Here is a 27497-nt window from a genome sequence, read left to right as displayed (position 1 = left end):
CTGCAGAGACAGGCTGGACAGTGAAGGGGGAGGAGTGTTTATATCGATAAGAAGTGCAATAGTATCAAAGGAAATTGACGGAGATTCGAAATGTGAAATAATTTGGGTGAAGGTCATGGTTAAAGCAGGCTCAGACATGGTAATTGGATGTCTCTATAGGCCCCCTGGCTCAGCAGCTGTGTGGCTGAGCACCTGAAGGATAATTTGGAAAATATTTCGAGTAGATTTCCCCACCATGTTATAGTTCTGGGTGGAGATTTTAATTTGCCGAATATAGACTGGGAGACTCAAACGCTCATAACAGGTGGCAGGGACAAAGAATCCAATGAAACTTTTTTAAGTGCTTTATCTGAAAATTACCTTGAGCAGTTAAACAGAGAACCGACTCGTGGCGATAACATATTAGACCTTCTGGTGACAAACAGACCTGAACTATTTGAAACAGTTAATGCAGAACAGGGAATCAGCTATCATAAAGCAGTTACTGCATTGATAATTTCAGCCGTAAATAGAAATATTAAAAAAGGTAGGAAGATTTTTCTGTTTAGCAAAAGTGACAAAAAGCAGATTTCAGAGTACCTGATGGCTCAACACAAAAGTTTTGTCTCAAGTACAGATAGTGTTGAGGATCAGTGGACAAAGCTCAAAACCATCGTACAACATGCGTTACATGAGTATGTGCCAAGCAAGATCGTAAGAGATGGAAAAGAGCCACCGTGGTACAACAAACGAGTTAGAAAACTGCTGCAGAAGCAAAGGAAACTTCACAGCAAACATAAACACAACCAAAGCCTTGCAGAAAAACAAAAATTATGTGAAGCGAATGTAGTGTGAGGAGGGCTATGCAGGAGGCATTCAATGAATTCGAAAGTAAAGTTCTATGTACTGACTTGGCAGAAAATCCTAAGAAATTTTGGCCTTATGTCAAAGCGGTAGGTGGATCAAAACAAAATGTCCAGACATTCTGTGACCAAAATGGTACTGAAACAGAGGATGACAGACTAAAGGACGAAATACTTAATGTCTTTTTCCAAAGCTGTTTCACAGAGGAAGACTGCACTGTAATTCCTTCTCTAGATTGTCACACACATGACAAAATGGTAGATATCGAAATAGATGACAGAGGGATAGAGAAACAATTAACATCTCTCAAAAGAGGAAAGGCCGCTGGACCTGATGCGATACCAGTTCGATTTTACATAGAGTATGCAAAGGCACTTGCTCCCCTTCTTGCAGCGGTGTACCATAGGTCTTTAGAAGAGCGTAGCATTCCAAAGGATTGGAAAAGGGCACAGGTCATCCCCGTTCTCAAGAAAGGACGTCGAACAGATGTGCTGAACTATATAGACCTATATCTCTAACATCGATCAGTTGTAGAATTTTCGAGTATAATGACTTTTCTGGAGACTAGAAATCTACTCTGTAGGAATCAGCATGGGTTTCGAAAAAAGACGGTTGTGTGAAACCCAGCTCGCGCTTTTCTTCCACGAGACTCAGAGGGCCCTAGACACGGGTTCACAGGTAGATGCTGCTGTGTTTCTTGACTTCCGCAAGGCATTCAATACAGTTCCCCCCAGTTGTTTAATGAACGAACTAAGAGCATATGGACTATCAGACCAATTGTGTGACTGGATTGAAGAGTTCCTAGATAACAGAACGCAGCATGCCATTCTCAATGGAGAGAAGTCTTCCGAAGTAAGAGCGATTTGAGGTGTGCCGCAGGGGAGTGTCGTAGGACCGATGCTATTCACAGTATACATAAATGACCTTGTGGATGACATCGGAAGTTCACTGAGGCTTTTTGTGGATGATGCTGTGGTGTATCGAGAGGTTGTAACAATGGAAAATTGTACTGAAATGCAGGAGGATCTGCAGCAAATTAATGCATGGTGCAGGGAATGGCAATTAAATCTCAATGCAGACAAGTGTAATGTGCTGCAAATACATAGAAAGATAGATCCCTTATCATTTAGCTACAAAATAGCAGGTCAGCAACTGGAAGCAGATAATTTCATAAATTATGTGGGAGTACGCATTAGGAGTGATTTAAAATGGAATGATCATATAAAGTTGATCGCCGGTAAAGCAGATGCCAGACCGAGATTCATTGGAAGAATCCTAAGGAAATGCAATCTGAAAACAAAGAAAGTAGGTTACAGTATGCTTGTCCGCCCACTGCTTGAATACTGCTCAGCAGTGTGGGATCCATACCAGATAGGGTTGATAGAAGAGATAGAGAAGATCCAACGGAGAGCAACGCGCTTCGTTACAGGATCATTTAGTAATCGTGAAAGTGTTACAGAGATGATGGATAAACTCCAGTGGAAGAGTGCAGGACAGACGCTCAGTAGCTAGGTATGGGCTTTTATTAAAGTTTCGAGAACATACCTTCACCGAAGAGACAAGAAGTACATTGCTCCCTCCTATGTGTATCTCACGAAGAGACCATGAGAATAAAATCAGAGAGATTAGAGCCCACACAGAAGCATACCGACAATCCTTCTTTCCACGAACAATACAAGACTGGAACAGAAGGGAGAACCGATAGAGGTACTCAGGGTACCTTCTGCCACACACCGTCAGGTGGGTGGCTTGCTGAGTATGGATGTGGATGTAGATGTGCATACAATCTTGTTACGCGCGCGCGCGCGCGCGCGCACACACACACACACACACACACACACACACACACACACACACACATGCACACACACACACACACACACAATCAATCAATCAATCAGTAAGTAGCAATATGGAAATATAACCACTGAAAAGCATATGCAAAGCACTAACTTTAAAATCTTCAATCTTACAGTAAAAGATTACTGGAATAATAATAATAATAATAATAATAATAATAATAATAATAATAGCTTAAAAATATACAGAAATACACGAAAAGATTTGGGGAGCAACATGCAATGCAACTAACCGTTAGCTCACTATCTTCCGTCACTTGAACTGGACCACCTTTTACAATACTGCCTCCCAAGAAAATTTGTCCCACAAGCTTTGGATGAGCTGTGTCTGTAATGTCAAACTGACGTATGTCCCCATGAAGCCAGTTACAGAAGTACAAGTAACGATCATCTAATGATATAATGATGTCAGTCACAAGACCTAAAACATTTTAATTGACATTTAATGCAATTATACATTATCTTAGAAGTATTTAAAAATTACTCATAGTAAGCATATAAAGATCATCATTTTCATAGAAAGATAACAGACACTTTCTCATTTCATGCTTTAAATAATATGAACACAGTATATTTGTGCTTTGAAAACATGCTGCTGTGTTTCAGGGCATACCTGAAAAATTTAGGAAATGAAGTTACATACTTTTGTGCGATTGTTGTTCATCTCACCACATTCAATAACTTTTGTGGTAAGTTCAGTTTTCTACAGAACAGCATAATTACACTGTCAATGTTTACTGTAAGAAATACGCTTTTTTAAATTCAAGACTTTACTTTGAAGACATTTACTGTATTTATATCTTCTTTAAGGAAAAACGTAAGATGTGTGAAACTGTTGTGACCGTGCTACGACATTTAACAGTGCCGCCACGACAGTACGCGCAAACGGCGATAGAGGCACTCCGCAACTCGGCTGAGCACGGGAGTGCCACCTAGCTACGAACGGTGCTGGCCGCATGTCACGGCACGGCACGGCAGTCGAATACGAGATACTGAGTTGTTATCATGTAATCACCTATTGTTTCTAAGAAGAGAGTGTTGAATATCCACGCAATTATTGGTGATTAAAGGTTATAACACTTTTTGGCGACGAGTATGGGATATTTTCATTGCGTTGTGGATTTGCGTGTTCATGAGGGGGCAGACATGGAACAGCTTATGCAAGCGCTCACTGAAAAACAAACACAGCTGACGGCTGCGATTCAGGCACTGTCGACGTTGCTTACTCATCGTCTGTCTTCCTCTTCTCCACCTCCATTCCCTCCTTACGACGAGGCCGCTGAAGACTGGGAGGATTATGAGAAGCGTTTGCGGCAAAACTTCTTGGCTTTCGGCGTTGTCGACGCTCCTATGTGTAAGTTGTTATTTCTATCTTGGATTTCCCCACGGATCTATCAGCTGCTATCTCAGTTAGCCCCTCTGCGGGAACCTGCCTCTCTGTCCTTCCAAGAAATGTGTGACTTATTGTCTAACTATTACCGAAACAACACCCACGTCATTGCTGCCCGCGTGGCATTCTACCGGTGTCGTAAACAGCTCCATCAATCTTACCGGGCTTGGGCGGCGGAACTACATGGACTGAGTAGGAAATGCCAGTTTGTCACGTACACTCATCATGAGTCTTATGCTGATTCAATGGTTAGGGATGCTATTCTACGGCTTGCTCCTGATAAAGAAGTTTGGCAGCGTGCCCTACAACTGCCAAAACCCATTGTTGTCAGAAGTTCTAAGCATTGCTCAATCCTTTGAAGTGTCTCACGCTGCTGGCACGCAAACAGACGCGTGGTGTGATGTAGGTGCTGTACAGTCAACTCTCGACACGGGCAATTTGCCTGTTTCACAGGAGAACAAAGATGTGGGGGCGGTTCACTCGCGTAAAAAACGTTGCGTTGGGCCGCAATGCTCGCAGCGAAACCAGCAACCACAGAAGCCGGTTCGTTCCGCACTTCCTTCTTGCCCCTGTTCTTTCATACAGCATGACAGGGCCACGTGTCCAAAACGTTGGGCCACGTGTAATTCATATAGGAAAAAAGGCCACATTGCTTTCATGTGTCAGTCCCCTAAAGTTCCTGTCGACGAGGACGAGGCATCAGACATGGATGTTCACTGTGTGCTTTCTCAAACAAATAAGTTGTTTGTTACTGTTCGTGTTCTGGATAAAGACATCCGCATGCAAATGGACACTGGCTGTGCAGTAACTCTCATTAATTCTTGCACGTATTTGGAGTTGGGCTTCCCTCCTTTGTGTCCAGTTACGCGAAATCTGAGGACTTATAATACACAGAAAATTCCTATCGTGGGCCAATTTGATGCTTCCACTGCCTACAAGTCTGTTGTTTGGCCCCTCACGTTTTATGTGGTGGATCATGCGAGCACTGAAAACCTGTTCGGTTATAATGCTTTCCAGTTGTTTGGGTTCTCCATTGATGATGATGTGCACCTCATATCTGAGGATATTCCATATCAACAGCTGGATGGATTGTGTTCTGAATTTTTGTCCGTGTTCTCTGCTGGTCTAGGTTGTGCCAAGGATTTTGAAGCCCATATTACTCTTAAACCTACGTCTCGCCCTAAGTTTTTCCGGGAACGCCCTATTCCGGTGGCGTTGCGTGCACCTGTCAAGACTGAGACAGGCAGGTTAACAGCTTCAGGGATTCTCCTTCCTGTTACCTCCAGCGAATGGGCATCGCTGATCATGGTGGTTTCTAAACCAAACGGGAGTCTGCGATTGTGTGGTGATTTTAAAGCCACTGTCAACGCTCAGAGCCTCATTGACACTTACCCTCTTCCCCGTCCTGAGGAGTTACTTACCAAGCTCGCTGGGGGCCAGTTCTTTTCCAAACTTGGCTTATCGGAGGCGTACCATCAGTTGCCGTTGGATGCTACTTCCAAGGAATTTCTTGTCGTCAACACTCCTTGTGGATTGTATCAGTACCAGCGGTTACCATTTGACATTGGTAGCGCACCGGCCATTTTTCAGCGGTTTTTGGAACAGGTCACGGCTTCCGTTCCCGACTGCATAAACTATCTGGAGGACACTGTTGTCACGAGGGCCTCCACTGAGGAGCACCTTCGTAATTTGCGTTCACTGTTTCGGGTTTTGCATTCGGCTGGGTTGAGGTGCAATCTGGACAAGTCACAGTTCTTCTTGTGTATCTTGGTTTCCACTTGTCCCGTGAGGGTATACGTCCTATATGTCAGCACATTGCGGCCATTAACGCTCTACCCTGGCCATCTATGGTCAAAGAACTTCAGGCGTTTCTAGGCAAGATTGCTTATTATTACAACTTCATTCCATCCGCAGCGGCGATAGCTTATCCTCTGCATCAGCTGTTACGCAAAAACGACCCTTTCTGTTGGTCCGACGAGTGTGAGCAGGCTTTTGTCCACCTGAAGGCTCATTTGCAGTTGGCACCTTGTCTTGCCACATTCCGTCCAGGTCAGCACTTGGTTCTGGCGACTGACACGTCACAGTATGGCCTAGGGGCTGTTCTCGCCCATCAGTATAAGGATGGGTCGGAACGACACATCGCCTATGCTTCCAAGACCCTCAACGAGGCGCAACGGCGTTACTCCCAAATCGAAAAGGAGGCGCTCACTATCGTTTATGCTCTAAAAAAGTTCAGCGTTTTTTTGTATGGTTCTAAGTTTCACCTCATCACCGACCACAAACCACTGGTCTCTCTGTTCAGCCCATCGGCGTCGCTTCCGGATAAGGCAGCTCACCGCCTGCAACGTTGGGCCTTATACTTGTCTCATTTTCACTATGAGATTCACTATCGCCCCAAGGCCCAGCACGCCAACACTGACACATTGTTGCGATTGCCGATGGGCCTCGACCTGGTTTTCGATCGTGATGAACTACTCTGTTTCCACATTGATGAGGAAGAACGTCGTGCGGTCGAGGGTTTTATACTTACAGGTTCGCAGGTCGCGTCGGCTACTGCGCGGGACCCGGTCCTGCGTCGGGTGATTGGTTTTGTTCAACGGGGTTGGCCGGACAGGACCAAGGGCCGGGCATCGGATCCCCTAACTACCATGCCTTGCGCCTTCGTCTGTCTGTTCATGATGGTGTTGTTCTTCTGGCCACAGATGGCGCATCTCCACGGGTCGTGGTGCCAGCCTCTCTTCGCAAAGATGTTCTCAAACTGTTGCATGAAGGTCATTGGGGTATTTCTCGGACTAAGTCCCTGGCCCGCAGGCACATTTATTGGCCCGGTATTGATTCGGACATTGCCCACATGGTTGCTGCGTGTGGTCAGTGTGCTCAACAACTGGCTGCACCTCGTACAATGCCCTCTCTGTGGCCTGATCCAGCACAGCCATGGGAATGGGTGCACACTGACTTTGTCGGCCCCTTCCTCGGTACTTATTGGCTACTGTTGATTGACGCCTTCTCGAAGTTTCCATTTGTTGTTAGATGTCCGTCGCCCACCACTGCAGTGACAACATTGGATTTGTCCAAAATCTTTGTGCTAGAAGGTCTTCCATCCACGATCGTCACGGACAATGGCCCTCAGCTCTCTTCACAGGCCTTCCGTGATTTTTGTACTGGACAAGGGATTCATCATGTTACAGCACGTCCCTTCCATCCGCAATCAAATGGGGAGGTTGAGTACCTTGTCCGCACTTTCAAATGCCAGATGAAAAAATTCCTTAGTGATTTTTCCACAGATGACGCTCTGCTGCAATTTCTGAGTTCTTATCGCTTCACGCCTCTGGGTGATCGCAGCCCTGCTGAACTCTTGCATGGCCGCCAACCGCGCACTCTACTGCACCTGCTTCACCCTGTCAGGCCTTGTGCTGTGTCCCCTAGTGCGGGAAAATACTCGGTGGGCACCGACGTGTGGGCACGAGGGTATGGATCTCGCCCTAAGTGGATTCCAGGGATGGTCAAGGCTCTTCGCGGCCACCGGCTTTGTGAAATACGTACGGACGACGGCACAGTTGTTCGCCATTACGACCAGATGCACCCACGAGTGGATGCCACGCCAGTGCCACTGCCCCTTCCTTCGCCTCCACCAGCCCGAGAAGCCAGTCCTGTTGCCGCTGCCGATCTACCGTACGTGTTGATGCAGCCGACGTCGCTACCGCTTCCGAGTACGCCGGAACCGCCCCAGTCACGAAGCCGCCTTCTCCGGGACCCATCTCGCGGGAGCACACTCCCAGGTCCACGACACCTATGGATGCTGCTCCGGAGTTTTCACCCATAATCTCGTCCAGGAGGCACGTTCCACGCACGAGCTTTCGTCCTGGACATTTTTGACCATACTCTCGTGTCTCTCCGCGGGATCTTCTCGGGGCCTCACAAGAGGCCATGGATGTCTCCGCACTGTCCATGTCTCCAAGGAAGTGAGTGGGTTTTTTCATGGGGGAAAAGTGTTGTGACAGTGCCACGACATTTAACAGTGCCGCCATGACAGTACGCGCAAACGGCGATAGAGGCACTCCGCAACTCGGCTGAGCGCGGGAGCGCCACCTAGCTATGAACGGTGCCGGCCGCATGTCACGGCACGGCAGTCGAATACGAGATACTGAGTTGTTGTTATGTAATCAGAATGTTGAATATCCACGCAGTTATTGGTGATTAAAGGTTATAACAGAAACTTGCTTCTATACAGAATTATCTGCCATCACTAATTCCATGAACAAGTGATGTCTGAATATTGAAGCTGAGACATATTTTACTGAGATGTGGCTATCAAACAATGGAAACTCCACATTGTACACCGTTCCTGCCACAATGGACCCTTCCCCTACCTTTCAGCGCCAGTTCAGAGAAGTATCCCTTTCTATAGCTAAAACCCAGTCCCACATCCTGTTCTCAAATGCTACCTAAACCATGTAATCCCTCCAAATGGCCTAACTGTAAGGATTCTGTTCTCTGGGATCCCACCTCTCCTTTCACAATGACCTACACCTTTTCAGATTCTGCCAATCCCTGGCTCTCACAAGCCTGGTACTGCAGAAACACACCTCCGTGGCACAGGCATCCCAGAACCGCCTCTGCTCCCTCTGCAGAATACTACTACTCTGCAATCCGTACTCCATACATCATATCTTGGAAATTGAATCCCTTGCTCTCCAGCACCTGGAGGAACATTCCAGACATCACCTCCATAAATTATCCACCTGTTGACATCCTACTGTTGCCTCAGGGCACAGCTATCCAACCCCTATCATACCCACAGTGTTCCTTCTCATCCACCCCTCATAGTAGCTAAACCCCACCTAGCTGATCTTTTAAACTTGCCCTATCCCCCAAAACTCCCTGCCAACTTTCCACCAAACCCAGAACATTCCTGTAACACTGTTGTTAACCTTTCCACCAAAACCTTCAGCTCCACAAAAGGTTCAGTACTACCCAAAGGCCTCACCTTTAGCCTAACACCAAAATTTAACCATGCTGGACTTGTCAAAGGCCTACTACCCTTCTTCTGATCCCTGCAATGGAAGCACTTCTTTGCCTCCAATCCCTCCATTCCAACATTAGACCCTGCCTTTTTTTTTCCAGTTCTTAGCTTTGCCATCCTTCCCCAGGTCGCTTTCTCAGAACACCAACCTTTCTGTCATAGAAAGAACAGCTGCACACAACTTCCAAATAAATCCTGACCTAATCATCCTACCTGCAGACAAAAGTTCCACCACAGTTGTTATGAATCACAGTGACTATCTGGCAGAAGGCCTCTGTCAGTTATCTGACTCCTCCACCTATAAACAATGCTAGAGTAATTCCATTCCAGAAGTCCAACGCAAACTCCAATCCCTATTTAAGGCCTTAGGCCTTCCCAGAACATCTCCCCCAAATTCATTTCCCTTCTTACCCCTATGACACTCCACACATCCACCTTCTACTGTAGATGCTCCCCAAAATCCACAAACCCAACAATCCTTGACACCCCACTGTGGCTGGTTATTGTGCTCCCACTGAAATAATTTTGACCCTCATTAACCAAAACCTCCAACGAATTGCCTGTAATCTAGCCTCCCATGTCAAAGACACCTACCACTTCCTTCACCGATATTCCATATCCTCATGTTTTTACCTCCTGGATCCCTACTTATCACTGGTGATGCCACCTCCCTATACACCAACATCCCTCATGCCCATTGTGTTACCCATACTGAGCACTACCTTCCCCAATGTCCGTCATAATCCAAACTTACAACCTCATTCCTCATACACCTCACTAACTTTATCCTAACTCACAACTACTACTCATTTGATGCGGAAGGCATATAGCCGGCCGAAGTGGCCAAGCGGTTCTAGGCGCTACAGTCTGGAGTCGCGCGAGTGCTTCGGTTGTAGGTTCGAATCCTGCCTCGGGCATGGATGTGTGTGATGTCCTTAGGTTAGTTAGGTTTAAGTATTTCTAAGTTCTATGGGACTGATGACCTCAGATGTTAAGACCCATAGTACTCAGAAACATTTGACCCATTTGAAGGCATATAAACAAATCCATGGCACAGCCATGGGCACCCACATGGCGCCCTCTTATGCCAACCTTTTTATGGGTCTTCTAGTGGAGACCTTTCAAGCCTCCCAAAACGCCAAACCCCAAGTCTGGTTCAGGTTCATTAATGATATCTTTCTGATCTGGACTAAGGGCCAAGACACCCTATCTTTGTTTCTTCAAAGCATCAACAACTTATCTCTGATCCACTTCAAATGGACCTCCTCAACCCAGCATGTCACCTTCCTATATGTTGACCTCCTCACCTGTGACAGTTCCAACTGCACCCTTGTCCATATTAAACCCAACAATCACCAATAGAACCTGCATACTAACAGCTGTCACACCAAAAAATCCCATATAGCTTGGCCATCTGGGGACAGCAAATCTGCAGTGACAAAAGCTCCCTTACTCAGTATGCTAACGGTCTCACCAAGGCCTTCACAGACAGGCACTATTACCCAGTCTGCAAACAGATCTCCCGTGCTATTTCCCCTCATACCCCTAATCCTCCCATCACCCCCACAAACTAGCCACAAAGGAGTGTCCCCTTCATCACTCAGTACTGCTCCAGACTGGAACAGCTGAACCACATCCTTCACCAGGGCTTCGATTACCTATTCCTGAAATGAGGAATATCCTAACCGAGATACTTCCCACCCCTCCTAGTCCATCCCTACACCGTTCCCAATCCAAATCCCAATCCCAACCCGTTGCCACAAGGATCATATCCCTGTGAAGACTCAGGTGCAAAACCTGCCCAATCCACCCACCCAGCATTTCCTATTCCATTCCTGTCACAAGTTTATCCTACCCCCATCAGGGATTGAGCTACCTGTGAATGCAGCCATGTCATTTATCAGTTCTGGTGCAATCACTGCACAGCTTTTTATGTTGGTATGACTACCAATCAGCTGTCCACCAGGATGAACAGCCACCGCCAAACTGTGGCCAAGAGCAAAGTAGACCACCCTGTGGCACAACATGCAGCAGACATAACACACTTGATTTTAACGGCTGCTTCACTACCGAAGCCATCTGAATCCTTCCCTCCAACCCCAGCTTTTGTAAACTGCACAGATTGGAGTTATTCTTACAACACATTCCCCAATTCCATGATTATCCCAGCCTCAGCCTACAGTTACATAGTGTCCCCACACCCTCCACCCAACAGTTTCCACCCCCTGTATCCTATAATCTGCTCCACATTCTCATCTCTCACCCAGTTTATTTGTAGCCCTCTGCCAAGGCATCCACCCATCTTTGCTCACTCTTCTCCTATTTTCCTCCTTTTTTTCCCCACCTCCCTTCCCCACAACCTCCTGACACAGTACCTGTTGGCAACATAATCCCTGCATGCACTACCAGACAGTGTTCATCTATTTCCCCGACCATACACTACTATCCCTTCCTCTTCCCTGCCCCTTCCAGATTGCATTTGCATCTCACTTGATAGTTGCATTCTGGCCCGAGGTGTGTGTGTGTGTGTGTGTGTGTGTGTGTGTGTGTGTGTGTGTGTGTGTGTGTGTGTGTGTGCCACCCCTTTTCTTGAGAAAGAAACTATTAGTGCAGTTAGCAAGGTGTGATTTATTACAAGTGTCCATCAACAGTACTACACTTTTTCTCACCTGAAGTTATGTACTCATCAGTAATTCCATCTGTTAATTTATTAAAACTTACCTATACTCATTTCTGCAATGCCTAATGCAGTTTCAGTTATCCATGATATAAACATTGGTAGCAACTATCTCATTGCTTCCCTGTTTTCTGTAATTATACAATGATGAACAATTGGTGCATACATCCTTCTCCTTCTCCATCATCTTCATCATTTCAAATGCTCGGCACATGCCTCTGTAATATCTACATTTAGTCTTCCTTGACCTCCTGCCTTAAGGTTCATATCTCAAGATTTTTGAAACGTGACCTTTTACATGTTGGTGTCAACGTCATGTGCATTTTATGTAGACATACATATATTTCCAATATTTATGTACCACTGTGATGCAGTCCCATATGGTGGAAGTTGCAGAAGTCCAAAAGTCTTACAACCACAAATGCTTGTGACCAATATGCTTGTGAAAGCTAACTTTATCAGTTTATTTTACAGACATGCAGGATTAACTCAACCAGATAATTTACATGTAGCCATATGCTCTATTTCTTGGTGTGCAAAGTACTTAATACCTCTCTTCATATATTACATACTTAACTAATAACTATGAGGTACCTATTGTCAATTTTCTATGGCACCATCAACTGCTGGAACAAGCTACATAAGAAATTCCTGCATAATGTTGAACTTCAAACGTAAACAAATGAAAATAAAAAAAGGGAAAATCTGGATTTAACATCCTGTCAGCAGTAATGTCATCAGAAACTGTGCACAGGGAATTAGTGTGCTTGTTTACTGATGAAGAAGGAAATTGACAATGTCCTTTTCAAAAAGGCATTCTTGCATAGTAAAAGCATCTTTCTGAATGACTAATGAGTCAAACATTGCTCATCCCAAAAGCTCATTCAGTGCCTTAACTTGTGGAGCACCTATCAAAAACCTAAGCCTTTTCAATATGATTGAAGTATTTTCTCACAATAATTGTGTAGAATCACTTCACCAACACTTCCCCTCTCTTCCCTGAAAAGGGACCAAATCGCTGTTGCCTGTTCTCCTCTTACGTTCATCAATCTTTCTATTGAAACTCTTCTCTTTGATCTAAATATCTGTATTTTTCATATTTCTCCTCTCCCCCTGTTCTCCTAAAGAGAGTTTTCACTTAACTTTATAAAGATAATTTAAAGGATAACAGGCACAAGAGGCATGAAGGCTTGCCAGGTGATGTAAATAAATTAAAAAAAAAACGTTACCATGACACAATTACTTATTAACACAATTGCAACTAAGTTTTGAAGCACATAGAATTAGCTGATATTAATTGCAACAGGTGACAAATTGGGTACCCAGATAGGTACTTGTTGCAGCCCATGGAAGCAATAACTTATACACATCAGGTGCATAACCACAATAACAATTTTATACCATAAATGTTGAAATCATGCATTAATTGTACAGAGTACCTGGGCTACAGGTACACAAAAACCTTTGTTAATATTTCAAAACTTATTAAGGCTTATAACTTTATTTGTCCAACATTGAACACAAAAGCTCAAAGATTTTTATAAATGTTGATACAGTTCAATTTGGGCACCATTTGTAGGTCAATAGATATCGAAATGGTATTCCAATTCTTGCAACTTATGAATAAGTATGACAGGTGATATGGCCTCTACTGTGGCATGGACCCATTGTCCCAGTTCTACCAGATCTCAAAACTTTGTTCAGTATACAGTGTTCTTAAATAAACCCCCATACACTGAAATTCAGTGAAGTTCAATTGGGCGGTTGGAGTAGGGGGGGGGGGGGGGGGAGGGGGGACGGCAGGCAATGGAACTCCTCTCGATTCACTGCTCAGGAAATGTCTCATGGAGAAATGTCTTAAAATCCCAATGATGGTCAGATGGGGCACTATCCATCTGGAAAATGACACTGGAAGCATCTGGTGAATTGCGTAACTCACCAGCATATTGGGAATAAAAAATGAACTAATCACACTGTGTTTATGTAATGCCAACCACACATTTACTTTTGGTGTATCCCTTTCATATTCAGTTCCTTCTGCTGGATCTCACTTCCCCATACTTGACAGTTATGGCAGTTAACTTTGCCATAGACATGGAAAGCAGATGTATTGCTGAACAGCACTGAATTGACATAGTCATCTATACAGTGTAATTACAATTTACAGCATAATCACGTTTTTCCAGTGATCCTCAAGCTTAATGTAATGCAAAAGTTGGACACTCAAAGTTTGCAACCGGTGACATTTGTGTACATTGTTGTGCACCCTCAAATGGAGGGTAGCTAGTTCCCTACTAGCTTATCAAATGGATTTATTTGGGCTTCTAGCGAATGCTTCACACACACATTCCACAGTCTCTTCATTCACGTGCATTTTAGGATTTTGCCAGCATTTGAAATCAAACTTCCCATTCCTCTAAGAGTTCTGTCTCACTGATAAATGAATTTACACATGGAAGGATCCACTTCCATTCTCTTCTTGCATGCTACTGAACACAAGTTACAGATTTTAACTCTGCTAACCATAGCACACACTGCACCTTTCACTGGGGTCTCCTCACGTCGACTGTCAGGAGTATGTCTGCATGCTGCACAGTAAACATTTGTGCATATGCACCATACAGTTCAGTACTGTTTGTGAAACGATGAGTATCATATCTTGGAGAGTGTCTCTGCCCAACAAAATAAAATATCAAGTTCTTTCTTATTTTTATAAGCATTTCTTTGTGTATATAACTAGTCCAGACACCCAAACCAAAACAGAGATACTCACCAGGCATTACTGGCATTTGCCACCCTGACACTTTTTTGCTGGGTACACTGATAACTTTTTCAGCTGCCCAAGTACCATCAACTTTTTTGATAAATCTGTAAAAATAAAATGTCTGTCTGTTCAGTCTTCCTCTGACATCATTAAAAGCTTACATAAGTACATAAGACAAATGCAAAAAAGACTGCTACCTTCTATTTTATAGAAGACATTAAATCATTGTAAAGAAGAAATAATACACTGATCATAATAAATACGAGGTCTGTCTAAAAAGGATCCAACCTTTGATTTTCTCATGCAAAATAGAGATGATAGTGTGGCACCACTGTACACAGTAAAGGGAGAGACCTTTATGTACACATGTGAATTTTGTCCCCACCTTCCAGCATGTCAGTCATGGCCTTTGGTCACTGAGTGAAGTGCTACACAACGTGTTTTCCGGATTATCGATTCTCTCAAGATGACTGAACATGTTGAGCAAAGATACTACATCACACATCACATTTTGTTAGAAACTTGGTGATTCTCAAAGATTTGTAAGATTCAGTAGGTGTTTAGAGAAGATGTGATGGGTGAAACACAAATTAAGGAGTGGTTCAAATGATTCAAAAACAGCCGCCCATCAGCGGAGAATGACCAGCATTCTGGCAGGCCCCAAACTGCTTGGAGTGCAGCTGTTGTTGAGAGGATGCAAACTTTGGTGATGGCAGATCATCATTTAACCATGCAGGAGATTGCCCAAGAAGCTGGAGCGAGTAAAGATTCTGCACATGAAATTTTGCGTCATGATTTGAACTTGCACCAAGTGGCTGCGAAATTCATGCCCAAGTTGTTGTTGCCAAAACAAAAAGACCTCTGTTTCTATGTTGCACAGGACCTTCTGGACACCACCAACACTGATCCTGGGTATCTCAACACTGTGATAACTGGAGGGGATTCATGGGTGTAGAGGTACGACCCAGAAACAAAAAGACAGTTGTCACAATGGAAGCATCCCGAGTCTCCAAGGCCAAAGGAAGTGTGGCAGATGTGAAGGAAAATCAAGGTGATGCTGACTATATTCTTTGATGTCTTTGGAATTGTGCAGCATGAATATGCACCAGAAGGACAAACAGTGACAAAGGAATACTATCAAGTTGTCCTCTGGTGACTCTGTGATGCAGTTTGGTGCAAAAGACCAGACATGTGGATGGTGCAAAACTGTCAACTGCATCACAACAATGCTCCCACACATTCATCCCACTTGATCCAAAATTTCTTGGCCACATGTGGAATTACAGCCATTCACCAACCTCCCTATTCTCCAGACATGGCTTCTTGAGACTTCTGGTTGTTTCAAAAATTGAAGACGCCACTGAAAGTATCCCATTTTGAGAGTACAGAAGAGATAATGCGGAATGTGACAATGGAGCTGAACACCATTCCAAAAGAAGACTTCCAGAGGTGTTTCTGCCAGTGAAAGGATCAGTGGGCTAAGTGTGTGCAAGCACTTTGGGGCCTACTTTGAAGGGGATTAGGGTCCCAACCCCATCGAGTTTTTGAAATATTTTTTATGGGCCAAGGTCAGATACTTTTTAGACAGGCCTCGTATATAACTAAGAAAATGCATACCGGAAAATTGTTGAGCCAAGAGCACAGCCAACATATCCAGTATGGCTGCGTGGGTTATGCAAGAAACGCACTTCTAGTGGTGCAATTCCATCCTCTCCAAGATCAATGCTCTGAATCTTCTTGTGCGTGCTCCACGAAAAAAAATTTAAATGACGTCCATAAACAGCTGATGACAATAGAGAAATGCTTATTTGATTTCCACAAAATGTCTTTATCTACATGTCTTTCTCTACAGACACAAAATTATCACAATAGATTAAATATTACAATGACGCGGTAACGAGTTCCAAAACTTTGGGAGTCTAAGTAGAATCAATATGTAACCAGCCAAGATACATATATTTTCATGCTGTTGAACGTTCTGATGATCAAGAGAGCACTCAAGAGTGACAGGGGATGTTTGATTGTGGTATATCGATAAATCGTTATTAATTTCACTAAACATTTGATGCAAGTTTATTAAACTATTGCTCTACAGTTCAGACACTTGTTAGATAAAAATGTATAAACATCTGCATGATTGTATGAAATGTTATCTTTAGAAGCAAAATCAAACACATTATCAAGATTTCCCAACCTTATGAACTGAATCACTAGGAAACATTAATTTTTTAGTTTTCTAATAACAGTGTACAAGTATGATCTCTTCATGCTGCTCTACTCTGCGCAAGCTTCTTCATCCAAAAGCTGCATCAAACTAGTCCTCAGACTGAACATTACAACAAATGAGTATGGTTTATAAATGTTCTGAGGTCAGCAAAAATAGCATAACATGATTTAATTTCTGCAGAACAGATAATAATAAGGAACTGAATACCAATCAACAAAAATACAAGATCCTTCTATCAATTATTACCAAGGCCAGGTTGGTTCAGCTTGCATGCACACCCAGAGGCAGCTGGGTGGGCACAAGCACAGGGGTGGACAATCTAGCAACCAGGCTCCAGGCTGTAGAGTATTCAGCTAGTTAGAGAGATGTTCCCGAACTCATTTAAATGAATCTTTTTTCAAAATGATGTGGACTGAGACAGTTTATCAGATATGTATACACGAATCGTATTAACATTAATTAACACATTTTTTAGTCCTACTTGCACTATTACATTTGAAAACAATTTTTTATAGGTTACTAGTTTGTAAATGGAAATTCATCCATAGACCAGAAAAAGATGTCTAGGATAAATAATTTTAGGGTAGATTTCAAACTTCGTTTGCTACCTTTCAGGCATTTTATATTATTGGGCAAGTGATCAAAACTATTTACTGCAGCTTATTGAACTATGTTCTGAGCCACTGATAGCTTTTATAATGCATAGTGAAGGATTTTTTCCTTCTAGTGTTGTAGGTATGGCCATCACCAGTTTTCTCAAATTGTAATGTATTATTTATGACAAATGTCATCAGCAGATATGTGTATTGTGACGGCACAGTTAAAATGTGTAGCTGCTTGGAGAGGTACTAACATTGAAGCCTGTGGCTGAACACCATGTACTATTCTTAGGTTGCTTGCTTTTGTGTACTCAATACATTCTTTCTAAGTGGTAAATTACCCAAGAAATTATTCTTTAAGACATTACTGAGTGGAAATATGAAAAGTATGTCAAGAGGTTAATTCAGTTATTTCCAAGATTAACAATTATATGAAGGGTACACGTAGCTGACTTAACTGTTAGAGAATCACAGTAATGTGCTGATTCCAGCTGATGTTTCATCAATATGAACACTTAAAAATTTGGAACATCAATCTCATTTACTGATTCCTATTCAAATGCTATATCAATTGTTGGTATTCAGTGCAGAACTGAATATAATGCGTTTTATCAAAATTTTGGGAGACCATTTTCAAAGAGCCACTTAATAAGTCTTTGAAAAACATCATTAACAATCTCTTCTGTGGTTTTCACTCCAATAGGATTTATTATAATACTTGCATCATTTGCAAAAAGTATAAATTGTGCTTGTTAAATGTGAAGTGGAAGGTCATTCACATATGTAAGGAGTAGGACTAGACCCAGAACTGAACCATTTGAGACTCCTTTTGTAATATCTGCCCAGGCACTAAAATTTTCTACCCTTCCAACATTGTTTTAATTGTTCAGCATAATTTTTGCATTCATCTTTTAACTAAAACCAGTTGTGTGTAAAGCCAACAATTCAATAAAACTTGAGTTTTTATGAGAGTGTAACATGATCTACAGAGTCAAATACCTTTGAAATATCACAAAGATCTAACTGGTATTATTTTATTACTTAAGTCTTGTAATATTTGACGAGTGAATGAATAAGTAGCATTCTCTTGAGTAACCCTCCTGGAGTCCAAAGTGTGATATGTTAAGTAAATCATTTTACTTAAATGTGAGGCTACTGTTGAGTGCACTACTTTTTCAAATATTTTGGAAAAAGATGTCAGCATGGAAACTGGATGCTGCTTATTTTAGTTGGGTTGGGGTTGTTTGGGGAAGGAGACCAGACAGCTAGGTCATCGGTCTCATCGGATTAGGGAAGGAAGTCGGCCGTGCCCTTTCAAGGGAACCATCCCGACATTTGCCTGGAGCGATTTACGGAAATTACAGAAAACCTAAATCAGGATGGCCGGATGCGGGATTCAACCGTTGTCCTCCTGAATGCGAGTCCAGTGTCTAACCACTGCGCCACCTCGCTCGGTTATTTTAGTTTTTCTTGTCCGCTTTCTTATGAAGCAGTCCAACAATTGCTCATTTTAATTTGTCTGTAAAAATTCCATGTGCATTATGCACATCACTAAGGACATTGCTTATTAAGTTAGAACAACTTTAAGAAATCTCTTTGGGACACCATCAACACCATGTGGGGTTTTGTTTTTTAGAATTGTATTCATTTTAGTAAAGGATATTGGTGCTACCCCTAGTTACATGAACTTTTGCAGAATGAAATTTTTAATATATTCCTTTTCTTCTTCAACTGAACTATATTATTTTTGTTGCTTCCTTTAGAAAGTAATCATTAAAATTACTTGGAACTTGTGAATTCACATGCAACATAATCATTTAGTTTAATTGATAAGGTATCCTGTGTGATGGCTGGCTGTCCTTCCTCCTTGTTGACAACATCCCATATACTTTTAATGTTATTATTTGGATCGTCAATTTCTTTTAGGGTATACATACTTTAATGACATATTTTAATAACGTTCCATAAAATATTACAGTGTTTTTGTAGTATTTCACCAGCCAAGCACAGGCAGCTAGTTTTTTTATTTATTTATTTATTTATTTTTTTGTGGTTTTAGGGATCACAACTACAATGGTCATTAGCGCCCAGACTAAGTTAGGAATGCACCGCGAGGCACAAGGTTAAAACAGCAACTAAAAGGGACAACACTATAAAAGACATATTAACAGGCATAGGATTAAAAAACAACAGCATAATCAAACGTCCCTAGACAGGTGTGTCAAGTTGATAAAACTAAGAACGCGAGCAGCAGCTCCTGGGTCATCCACTAAAATGGCATCCAGAGTACATGGCAGAACAAGATCAAGACGCAGTGTAGTAAAATCCGGACAGGACGTTAAAATGTGGCGGACCGTCAGCAATTGCCCACATGGACAGAACGGCGCCGGTGCAGCCGCCAGCAGATGGCGATGGCTGAACTGGCAGTGTCCAATTCGTAGCCGGGCCAAAACGACCTCCTCCCGCCAAGAAAGATGTGAGGAGGACATCCAAGCCGCGGGAAGAGGTTTCAAGGCCTGAAGCTTGTTGTCCATAAGTGCAGCCCAATCGGCATGCCACAGTGATAAAATGCGCCGACATATGACCCTGCTACAATCTGATGAAGAGACACAACAAGAAGCCGTCCGAGGCTGGAGGACCGCAGCCTTGGCCGCGGCATCTGCAGCTTCATTCCCAGGGATACCGACATGGCCAGGAACCCACATAAAGCTAACTGGAGACCCGTTGTCCACCAGCTGCTTAAGAGAGTGTTGGATCCGGTGAACGAAAGGGTGAACCGGATATGGATCACTGAGGCTCTGGATGGCACTCACAGAATCGGAGCAGATGACATAAGCAGAATGTCGGTGGCGGTAGATGTAAAGAACAACCTGGTAGAGGGCAAAGAGCTCAGCTGTGAAGACCGAACAATGGCCATGTAGCTGGTATTTGAAACTTTGTGCCCCGATAATAAAAGAACACCCGACCCCGTCATTGGTCTTGGAGCCATGTGTATAAATGAAGGTCATATTAATGAACTTCAAATGAAGTTCGACAAAACGGGAGTGGTATACCGAACCGGGGGTAACATTGTTTGGGAGTGAGCTGAGGTCAAGGTGAACGCGAACCTGAGCCTGGAGCCAAGGTGGCGTGTGGCTCTCGCCCACTCTAAAGGTTGCAGGGAGTGAAAAATCAAGGTGTTGAAGGAGGCGACAAAAGCGAACTCCAGGGAGTAGCAGGGCAGAGACATATAACCCATATTGACGGTCGAGAGAGCCATCGAAAAAGGAACGATACAATGGGTAGTCGGGCATTGACAGTCGCTGACAGGCGTAACGACAAAGGAGTATATCGCACCGGTATGTGAGTGGCAATTCACCGGCTTCAGCATGAAGACTCCCGACGGGACTAGTATAAAATGCTCTGATCGCAAGACGTAAACCCCGATGTTGTATGGAGTTGAGGCGACGTAAGATGGATGGCTGTGCAGAGGAGTATACAAAGCTCCCATAATCCAGCTTGGAGTGGACAATCAACCGATATAGGCGAAGTAGGACAGTTCGATCCACTCACCACGACATACCACTGAGAACACGGAGGACATTTAGAGAACGGGTACAACGGACAGCCAAATATGACATGGAGACCAGCTAAGTTTCCTGTCGAATGTCAAACTTAAAAATTTTGTTGTCTCCACGAATGGGAGAGCAACGGGACTGAGTCGTAAGGATGGTGGGAGAAACTCTTTGTAGTGCCAGAAGTTAATACAGACCGTCTTCTCATCAGAAAAACGGAAGCCATTGGCGACACTCCAGGAGTATAGATGGTCAAGAGAACGCTGAAGACAGCACTCCAGGAAACATGGATGCTGCGCACTGCAATAGATGGTAAAATCGTCAACGAAAAGGGAGCCTGATACATCAGCTGGGAGGCAATCCATTATTGGATTGATCGCTATGGCGAAGAGAGCGATGCTCAAAACGGAGCCCTGTGGCACTCCATTCCCCTGGCAAAAGGTGTCTGACAGGACAGAACTCACACTTACCCTGAACTGTCGATCGATTAAAAATAAACGAATAAAAAGAGGAAGGTGACTGCGAAGGCCCCATGTATGCATGGTGCGGAGAATGCCCGCCCTCCAACAGGTGTCGTAAGCCTTCTCCAAATCAAAGAACACAGCCGCGGTTGGGCGCTTCTGCAAGTTATCCATAATGAAGGTCGACAAGGTAACCAGATGGTCAACAGCAGAGCGGCGCCTACGAAATCCACATTGTACATTGGTAAGTAGGCGTCGAGATTCGAGCAGCCACACCAAATGAGAGTTAACCATTTGCTCCATCACCTTACAGACACAGCTGGTAAGCGAGATGGGTCGATAACTGGAAGGCAAGTGCTTGTCCTTTCCCGTCTTAGGAATCGGTACAACAATAGACTGGCGCCAGCATGCGGGAACATGTCCCTCAATCCAGATGCGATTGTAAGTACGAAGAAGGAAACCTTTACCCGCAGGAGAAAGGTTCTTCAGCATCTGAATATGAATAGAGTCGGGCCCTGGAGTGGAGGACCGTGACCGGGCAAGTGCATTTTCGAGTTCCCGCATGGTGAATGGGGCATTGTAGTTTTCACAATTCGAGGAGTGGAAATTAGGTGGCCGAGCCTCCTCTGCCTGTTTTCGGGGGAGGAAGGCAGGGGGGTAATGAGTGGAGCTCAGAACCTCTGCGAAAAAGTGACTGAAGGCATTGGAGATATCCTCAGGGGCCGCAAGGACGTCATTCGCGACCGTCAAGCCAGAAACTGGTGAGTGGACCTTAGTGCCAGATAGCTGGCGCAGGCTACCCCAGACAACAGAAGGAGTAGTAAAACTGTTGAAGGTGCTTGTGAAAGCAGCCCAGATGCCTTTTTTGCTTTCTTTAAAAATACGACGACACTGCGCACGTAATCGTTTATAATTGATACAATTCGCCACTGTAGGGTGGCGTTTAAAGGTGCGGAAAGCACGTCGACGAGCACGTAAAGCGTCTCTACATGCTGCGGTCCACCAGGGGACTGGTACGTGACATGGAGAAGAAGTAGTGTGAGGGATGGAATATTCAGCAGCAGTGACAATGACTTCCGTGAGGTGTGCGGCCTGACTATCGCAGCTTGTAGAGGTTTGATCCTGAAAGGTCGCCCAGGAAGAGAAGAGCCCCCAGTCTGCTTTGGAGATGTTCCAACTAGTTGAGCACGGAGAGGGGGTATGATGCAGGAGATGGATAACACACGGGAAGTGGTCGCTCGAATATGTATCAGAAAGTGCATACCACACAAACCGGTGTGCAAGTTGGGTAGTACATACAGAGAGGTCTAAATGGGAATAGGTGTGAGAGGTGTCTGAAAGAATAGTAGGAGCGTCAGTATTGAGGCAGACAAGATTGAGCTGGTTAAAAACGTCTGCTAACAGGGAGCCCCTCGGACAGGATGCTGGAGAGCCCCAAAGAGGATGGTGAGCATTGAAGTCTCCAGTTAACAAAAATGGTGCAGGTAGCTGAGCAATAATTTGCATCATGTCTGCCCTGGTAACGGCAGACAACATTGGAGTGTAAATGGTACAAATGGAAAATGTGAAAGTGGGCAGAGTAATGCGGATGGCAACTGCCTGCAGGCCGGTGTGCAATGTGATGGTATCATAGTAGATATCATCCCGGACCAGCAACATAACCCCTCCATGAGCCGGAATACCTGCCACAGGGGGTAGGTCAAAACGCACAGAGGTGTAGTATGACAAGGTAATGTCATTGCATGGGCGTAGCTTCGTTTCCTGGAGGGCTACGATGAGCGGACAGTGCAAGCGGAGCAGCAATTTCAAGTCCTCTCGGTTGGAGTGAATGCTGCGAATATTCCAGTGAATAAGTGGCATCGTGAGGAGAAGAAGATGCAAGAAGGGTCATCTCGAAGGCCGCTCAGGGCCCGGCTTCGAGCGAGCACTGCTGCCGCTAGCAGTAGGCGGACAGTCATCGTCCATTTGTTCTATAGGTTCATCGGCCATCTTGTTAAGATGGCCGCGAGGGGGAGCTTCCTCCACTGGTGAACGGCCAGATGTTCAGCTACCAGCGGTGCGGCCAAGCGAAACGGATGACGGCCTGGGGCGGCAACCACTGGGTGGTGCAGGAGAAGAAATGTGCGGTGGCGGGGAAGGAGTACTGTGCATCCTATGAGCCTTCTTGGAAGGTTGTTTTGTGGAAGTATTGGTCGATGGCCGAGAGTTCGAGGTACGTAGGAGGTCTGCATGAGACGGTTCCTTCTTGAAGGCCCGTGCATCTGACTTCTGGGTCTTCGTCCTGGCAGAAGATGATAAAGGTGCTTGTGTCAGAGGGGTGACGGGAGGAAGAGGAGACGTCGACCGGGCGATCTTAGTACTGGCCGAACGGACGACCGTAGTGCTGAAGGTCAGATCGCATGTCTGCATCGCCACCTCCCTGGTAGTTTGAGGAGAAGTGAGGACGGTACTGTATTTCCCCGCTGGGAGCAGCGTGGGCTTCCTACTAGCAAATAGCTTGTGAGCAGCTGAGGTGGACACTTTCTCTTTGACCCAAATTTCTTGGATACAGCCTTCTTCCTTGTAGATGGGGCAGTGGCAGGAGGATGCTGCATGGTCATCATGACAGTTCACACAACGAGGAGACGGAGGTGGACAGTCAACCTCATGGGCATCCCTGCCACAAGTGACACATTTAGCCGCATTGGAGCAAGACTGGCGAGTGTGATTAAAACACTGACACTGGTAGCAGCACTTAGGTGTCGGAACATAGGGGCGAACAGAAATAACCTCGTAGCCCGCTTTGATGCGCGACAGCAGCTGAACACTATCAAAGGTCAAGAAAAGTGTCCAGGTCGGTACAAGGTCATTGTTGACCTTTTTCATGACCCTATGGACAGCCGTCATGCCCTGCTCAGCGAGGAAAGACTGAATCTCCTCGTCAGTCAATCCGTCGAGTGATCTAGTGATCTAGTATATACCACACCACAAGACAAATTTAAAGTGTGGTGAGCCTCCACCCAGACAGAGAACGTGGACAGGAGTGTGGCCCGAATCAGTTTTTGTGCCTGAAAGGCGCTCTCAGTTTCTAGTAACAAGGTACCGTTACGCAACCTGGTACAAGACTTGACCGATCTGGCTGTGGCATCTACGCCTTTCTGGATAACGAAAGGGTTGACAGAGGAAAAATCCTTTCTGTCCTCAGATCGAGAAACTACAAGGAACTGTGGGGCAGGCGGTTCTTTTGTCACTGGTGGCTGGTCAAGTTTCCGTTTGAGAGAAGAAGAACAGAAATCCATTGCGGAGGAATCCCCCATGATTGCCAGCGTCTCCGATGGCGCGCTCGTTCCTTGTGGGGACCCTCTCAGAGGGCACTCCCGCCTTAGGTGATTGGGTCACACCTCAGGTCACACCTCCCGAGAAATGGATGGAGAGACCAATCGGCATGGTTGGAAGGTGTCAGCTCAGGCAATCACCCCTCCCTGGGCCTGTCCTTTACCAGGGGGTACGTGCGTGCCTTACTTGTCTACCCAGGGCGGGGAATTACGCGTTACCCCGTCACCGTCTACGCGTGTGAACGCATGGGTCGGCCTTCAGGCACGCACAGGGAGGAAGGAAGAAGAGGAAAAAGAGAGGAGAGAGGGAAAGAAAGGACAGACTGTTTCAAACGCTGAGGCGGAGACCAGAGAAGGCAAGGAGAAGAAGGCAAGGGAAAGAGTAAGTAAGACAGTGAGATGGAGAAGAACAAAGAAAGGAAGTAACCAGAAGAAGTGAACAAACCAAAATGACCGCAAATATAGATCGTGGAACCGTCCGTCTCCGGACGCAGGCACTAACTACCCCCCTTGAGGGGAAGGGACTCCTTTTAGTCGCCTCTTACGACAGGCATGAATACCTCGGGCCTATTCTAACCCTGGACCCGCAGGGGGAGGGCAGCCAGGTGTGGCTAAGCTGGTCATACAGGCACAGAACACATGCAGGTGGGGCATCAGGCAGGTAGCCAATACTACCCGTTCTTGCTTGTTGGAGTCCTGAGAGGTGGTCAATGGTGCCCTCACCTCATGGGAAAGCATTGGAACAGCCTCATTAAGGGAGTTATCAGCTGGCTCTTTGACAATTATTACTTAAACTAAGGATTCTAAAAAATATGAAATCAATAAATCACTTCAAAGAGTGAGTGACCTGCCCCTCTTTCTCAAATTAACTCCTCTTTCCTTCCTGAGAACATAACTAGCAGTTCAATAGCTATTAAATTTTTTCTACTTTTAATTGTATCAGCTGTACAGAAATTTCACCTCCTGAAGTTAACTACTGGCAAGACATTCTATTTTTCCGTAATTTTATGCTACTATACACACAATCAGTGTGGAACAAATATCTGCTGGTTTCATTTTAGTTTTTTTTACAAAGAAATTACATCATGGGACATGACAGAAAAGAGAAACTACACTTTTCAAACTATGGAAGAGTGGAATACTACAAGCTCCAATTCTACAAGAAGCTGAAAAGTTTATGTCACTGCCACAGCAGTAAGATAACACTTGCAAAATAAATATGTTGATGTTTATCTGACAAGCTTTCTATTTTCTTTCCAAATGTTTCTGCACCCCTTCTTTTTGCATCTATTCCTGGGATAAGATTATTGCAGTCTTTGAAAACATCATTTAACAAGTGAAACACAAAGTTTTGAACAGTATGCTCATTTTAGAGCAATTTCATGTCACCAGCAGGTAATTCCATATCACCAACAAGACCTCAACTAAGCTCCTGTTAGCTGCTACTCTGACCATAAACACATGATCATATCCACATCAACACACTCCAGATAAAAAATAGGCACATGCTGCCCTATGTCCAGCTCTGGTAAGGTGTTTGCAATAATGCTGTCAAAGTCAACCCCATCATTAATTTTTTTAAAGTGGGTGTTATTATCAACATTTCTCCATTTATGACATTAATGCATTGGGATATGAAGACTAGTTTTCCTTACCAGCTTACCTGGATTCATTCCATCTTCGGGTTTGAATCCATACTTGAATGCTTTTGGTGATGCCCATTCTGATGAGACTAGTACATCATGGAATGGCTGATACCAGTAATCATAACCAAAGGGCGTTTCATCCTCCTTATTAGCCCACAGTTCTGGAAATAAAGTAAAATTAGTTGAATTGACCATCAGCTCTTACTGATTGTTTTGTTACAGATGCTTGTATATGAAAGGGCACTTGTTGTGCAACCAAATGAGTTATCTGCTTAACATAAATGTGTACTGGTATATTATAGCATGGAGGCATGAATTGAGAATGGGTGGCAGGACAGAGGAAAGATGGCGGATGTAGTGGGTTAGTGTAGACTGAGGCCAGGAGGATTATAGGAGTAAAGGATATGTTGCAAGGATAACTCCCATTACGTAGTTCAGACAAGGATCAAGATGGCACAGGTTAAAAAGCACCTATTGAATCTGAGCATGTTTTATTCACCAGAGTACTGTCAGTGGTTAGTCAACTCTGGTCTTGGCGACTGTTTGGCAGTAGCCAATACATTCTTGTGAAAAGAAGGCTGGTGGTCATGCCCACATAAACTGCTATATAGACATTTCAGCAGAGCGGGTATACGACATGAGTGTTTTCACAGATGGCCCTTCCTTTGATAGGAAAGGGTAAGCCTATGATGGGTCTAGAGTAGTTATGTGCTCGATATTGGGGGGGGGGGGGGGGGGGTGGCAGACAAATCTTCCATATGATATGACACTTCTGGCAAGGGGATGGGACTGGGAGTGGTGTAGAGATTGGGCAGGATATTGTGTAGGATGAGTGGGCAGTCAAGTACAACATAAATGCCCTGGCCCATAACATGGCTCAGCTGCTGCAGTTTAAGAGAATACTAGGTGATGAGGGAGGTGGGTTGAGGGTTGGGGGTGTTGCTTCTTGTCAACTGTAGACTGAAGTACCTTCGTGACACATACTGATATGAAGTCTCATATCACGAAAATAGTTTAATTGGTGGTCTCCCAGTTCAATAACAGATGCAACACCGTGTACTTAAAGTTGAATCATTGGCACACAGCACATTTATTTTGCTTGAATCCCATTTGAGTGATGGCCAGCTTGCCTCCACTTCT

General features: G+C 44.5%; 1 protein-coding gene across 1 annotated transcript in view; it reads right to left on the bottom strand.

The window, feature by feature from the left end:
• Window positions 1-27497, bottom strand: part of LOC126354843 (methanethiol oxidase-like) — a 161045-nt gene that overhangs the window by 24172 nt on the left and 109376 nt on the right. The window contains exons 5-8 of the mRNA XM_050004822.1: window positions 26375-26518; window positions 16174-16339; window positions 14566-14660; window positions 2936-3123 (exon numbers count right to left, since the gene is read on the bottom strand). Of these exons, the coding sequence (XP_049860779.1) occupies window positions 2936-3123; window positions 14566-14660; window positions 16174-16339; window positions 26375-26518 (593 nt within the window). The remainder of the gene's footprint in view (window positions 1-2935; window positions 3124-14565; window positions 14661-16173; window positions 16340-26374; window positions 26519-27497) is intronic.

The sequence above is a fragment of the Schistocerca gregaria genome, chromosome 3 (genome assembly GCF_023897955.1).
Source record: "Schistocerca gregaria isolate iqSchGreg1 chromosome 3, iqSchGreg1.2, whole genome shotgun sequence".
NCBI lineage: Eukaryota > Metazoa > Arthropoda > Insecta > Orthoptera > Acrididae > Schistocerca > Schistocerca gregaria.
The sequence above is the reverse complement of the archived record's forward strand: the minus strand, read 5'-3'. Positions and strand labels throughout refer to the sequence as shown.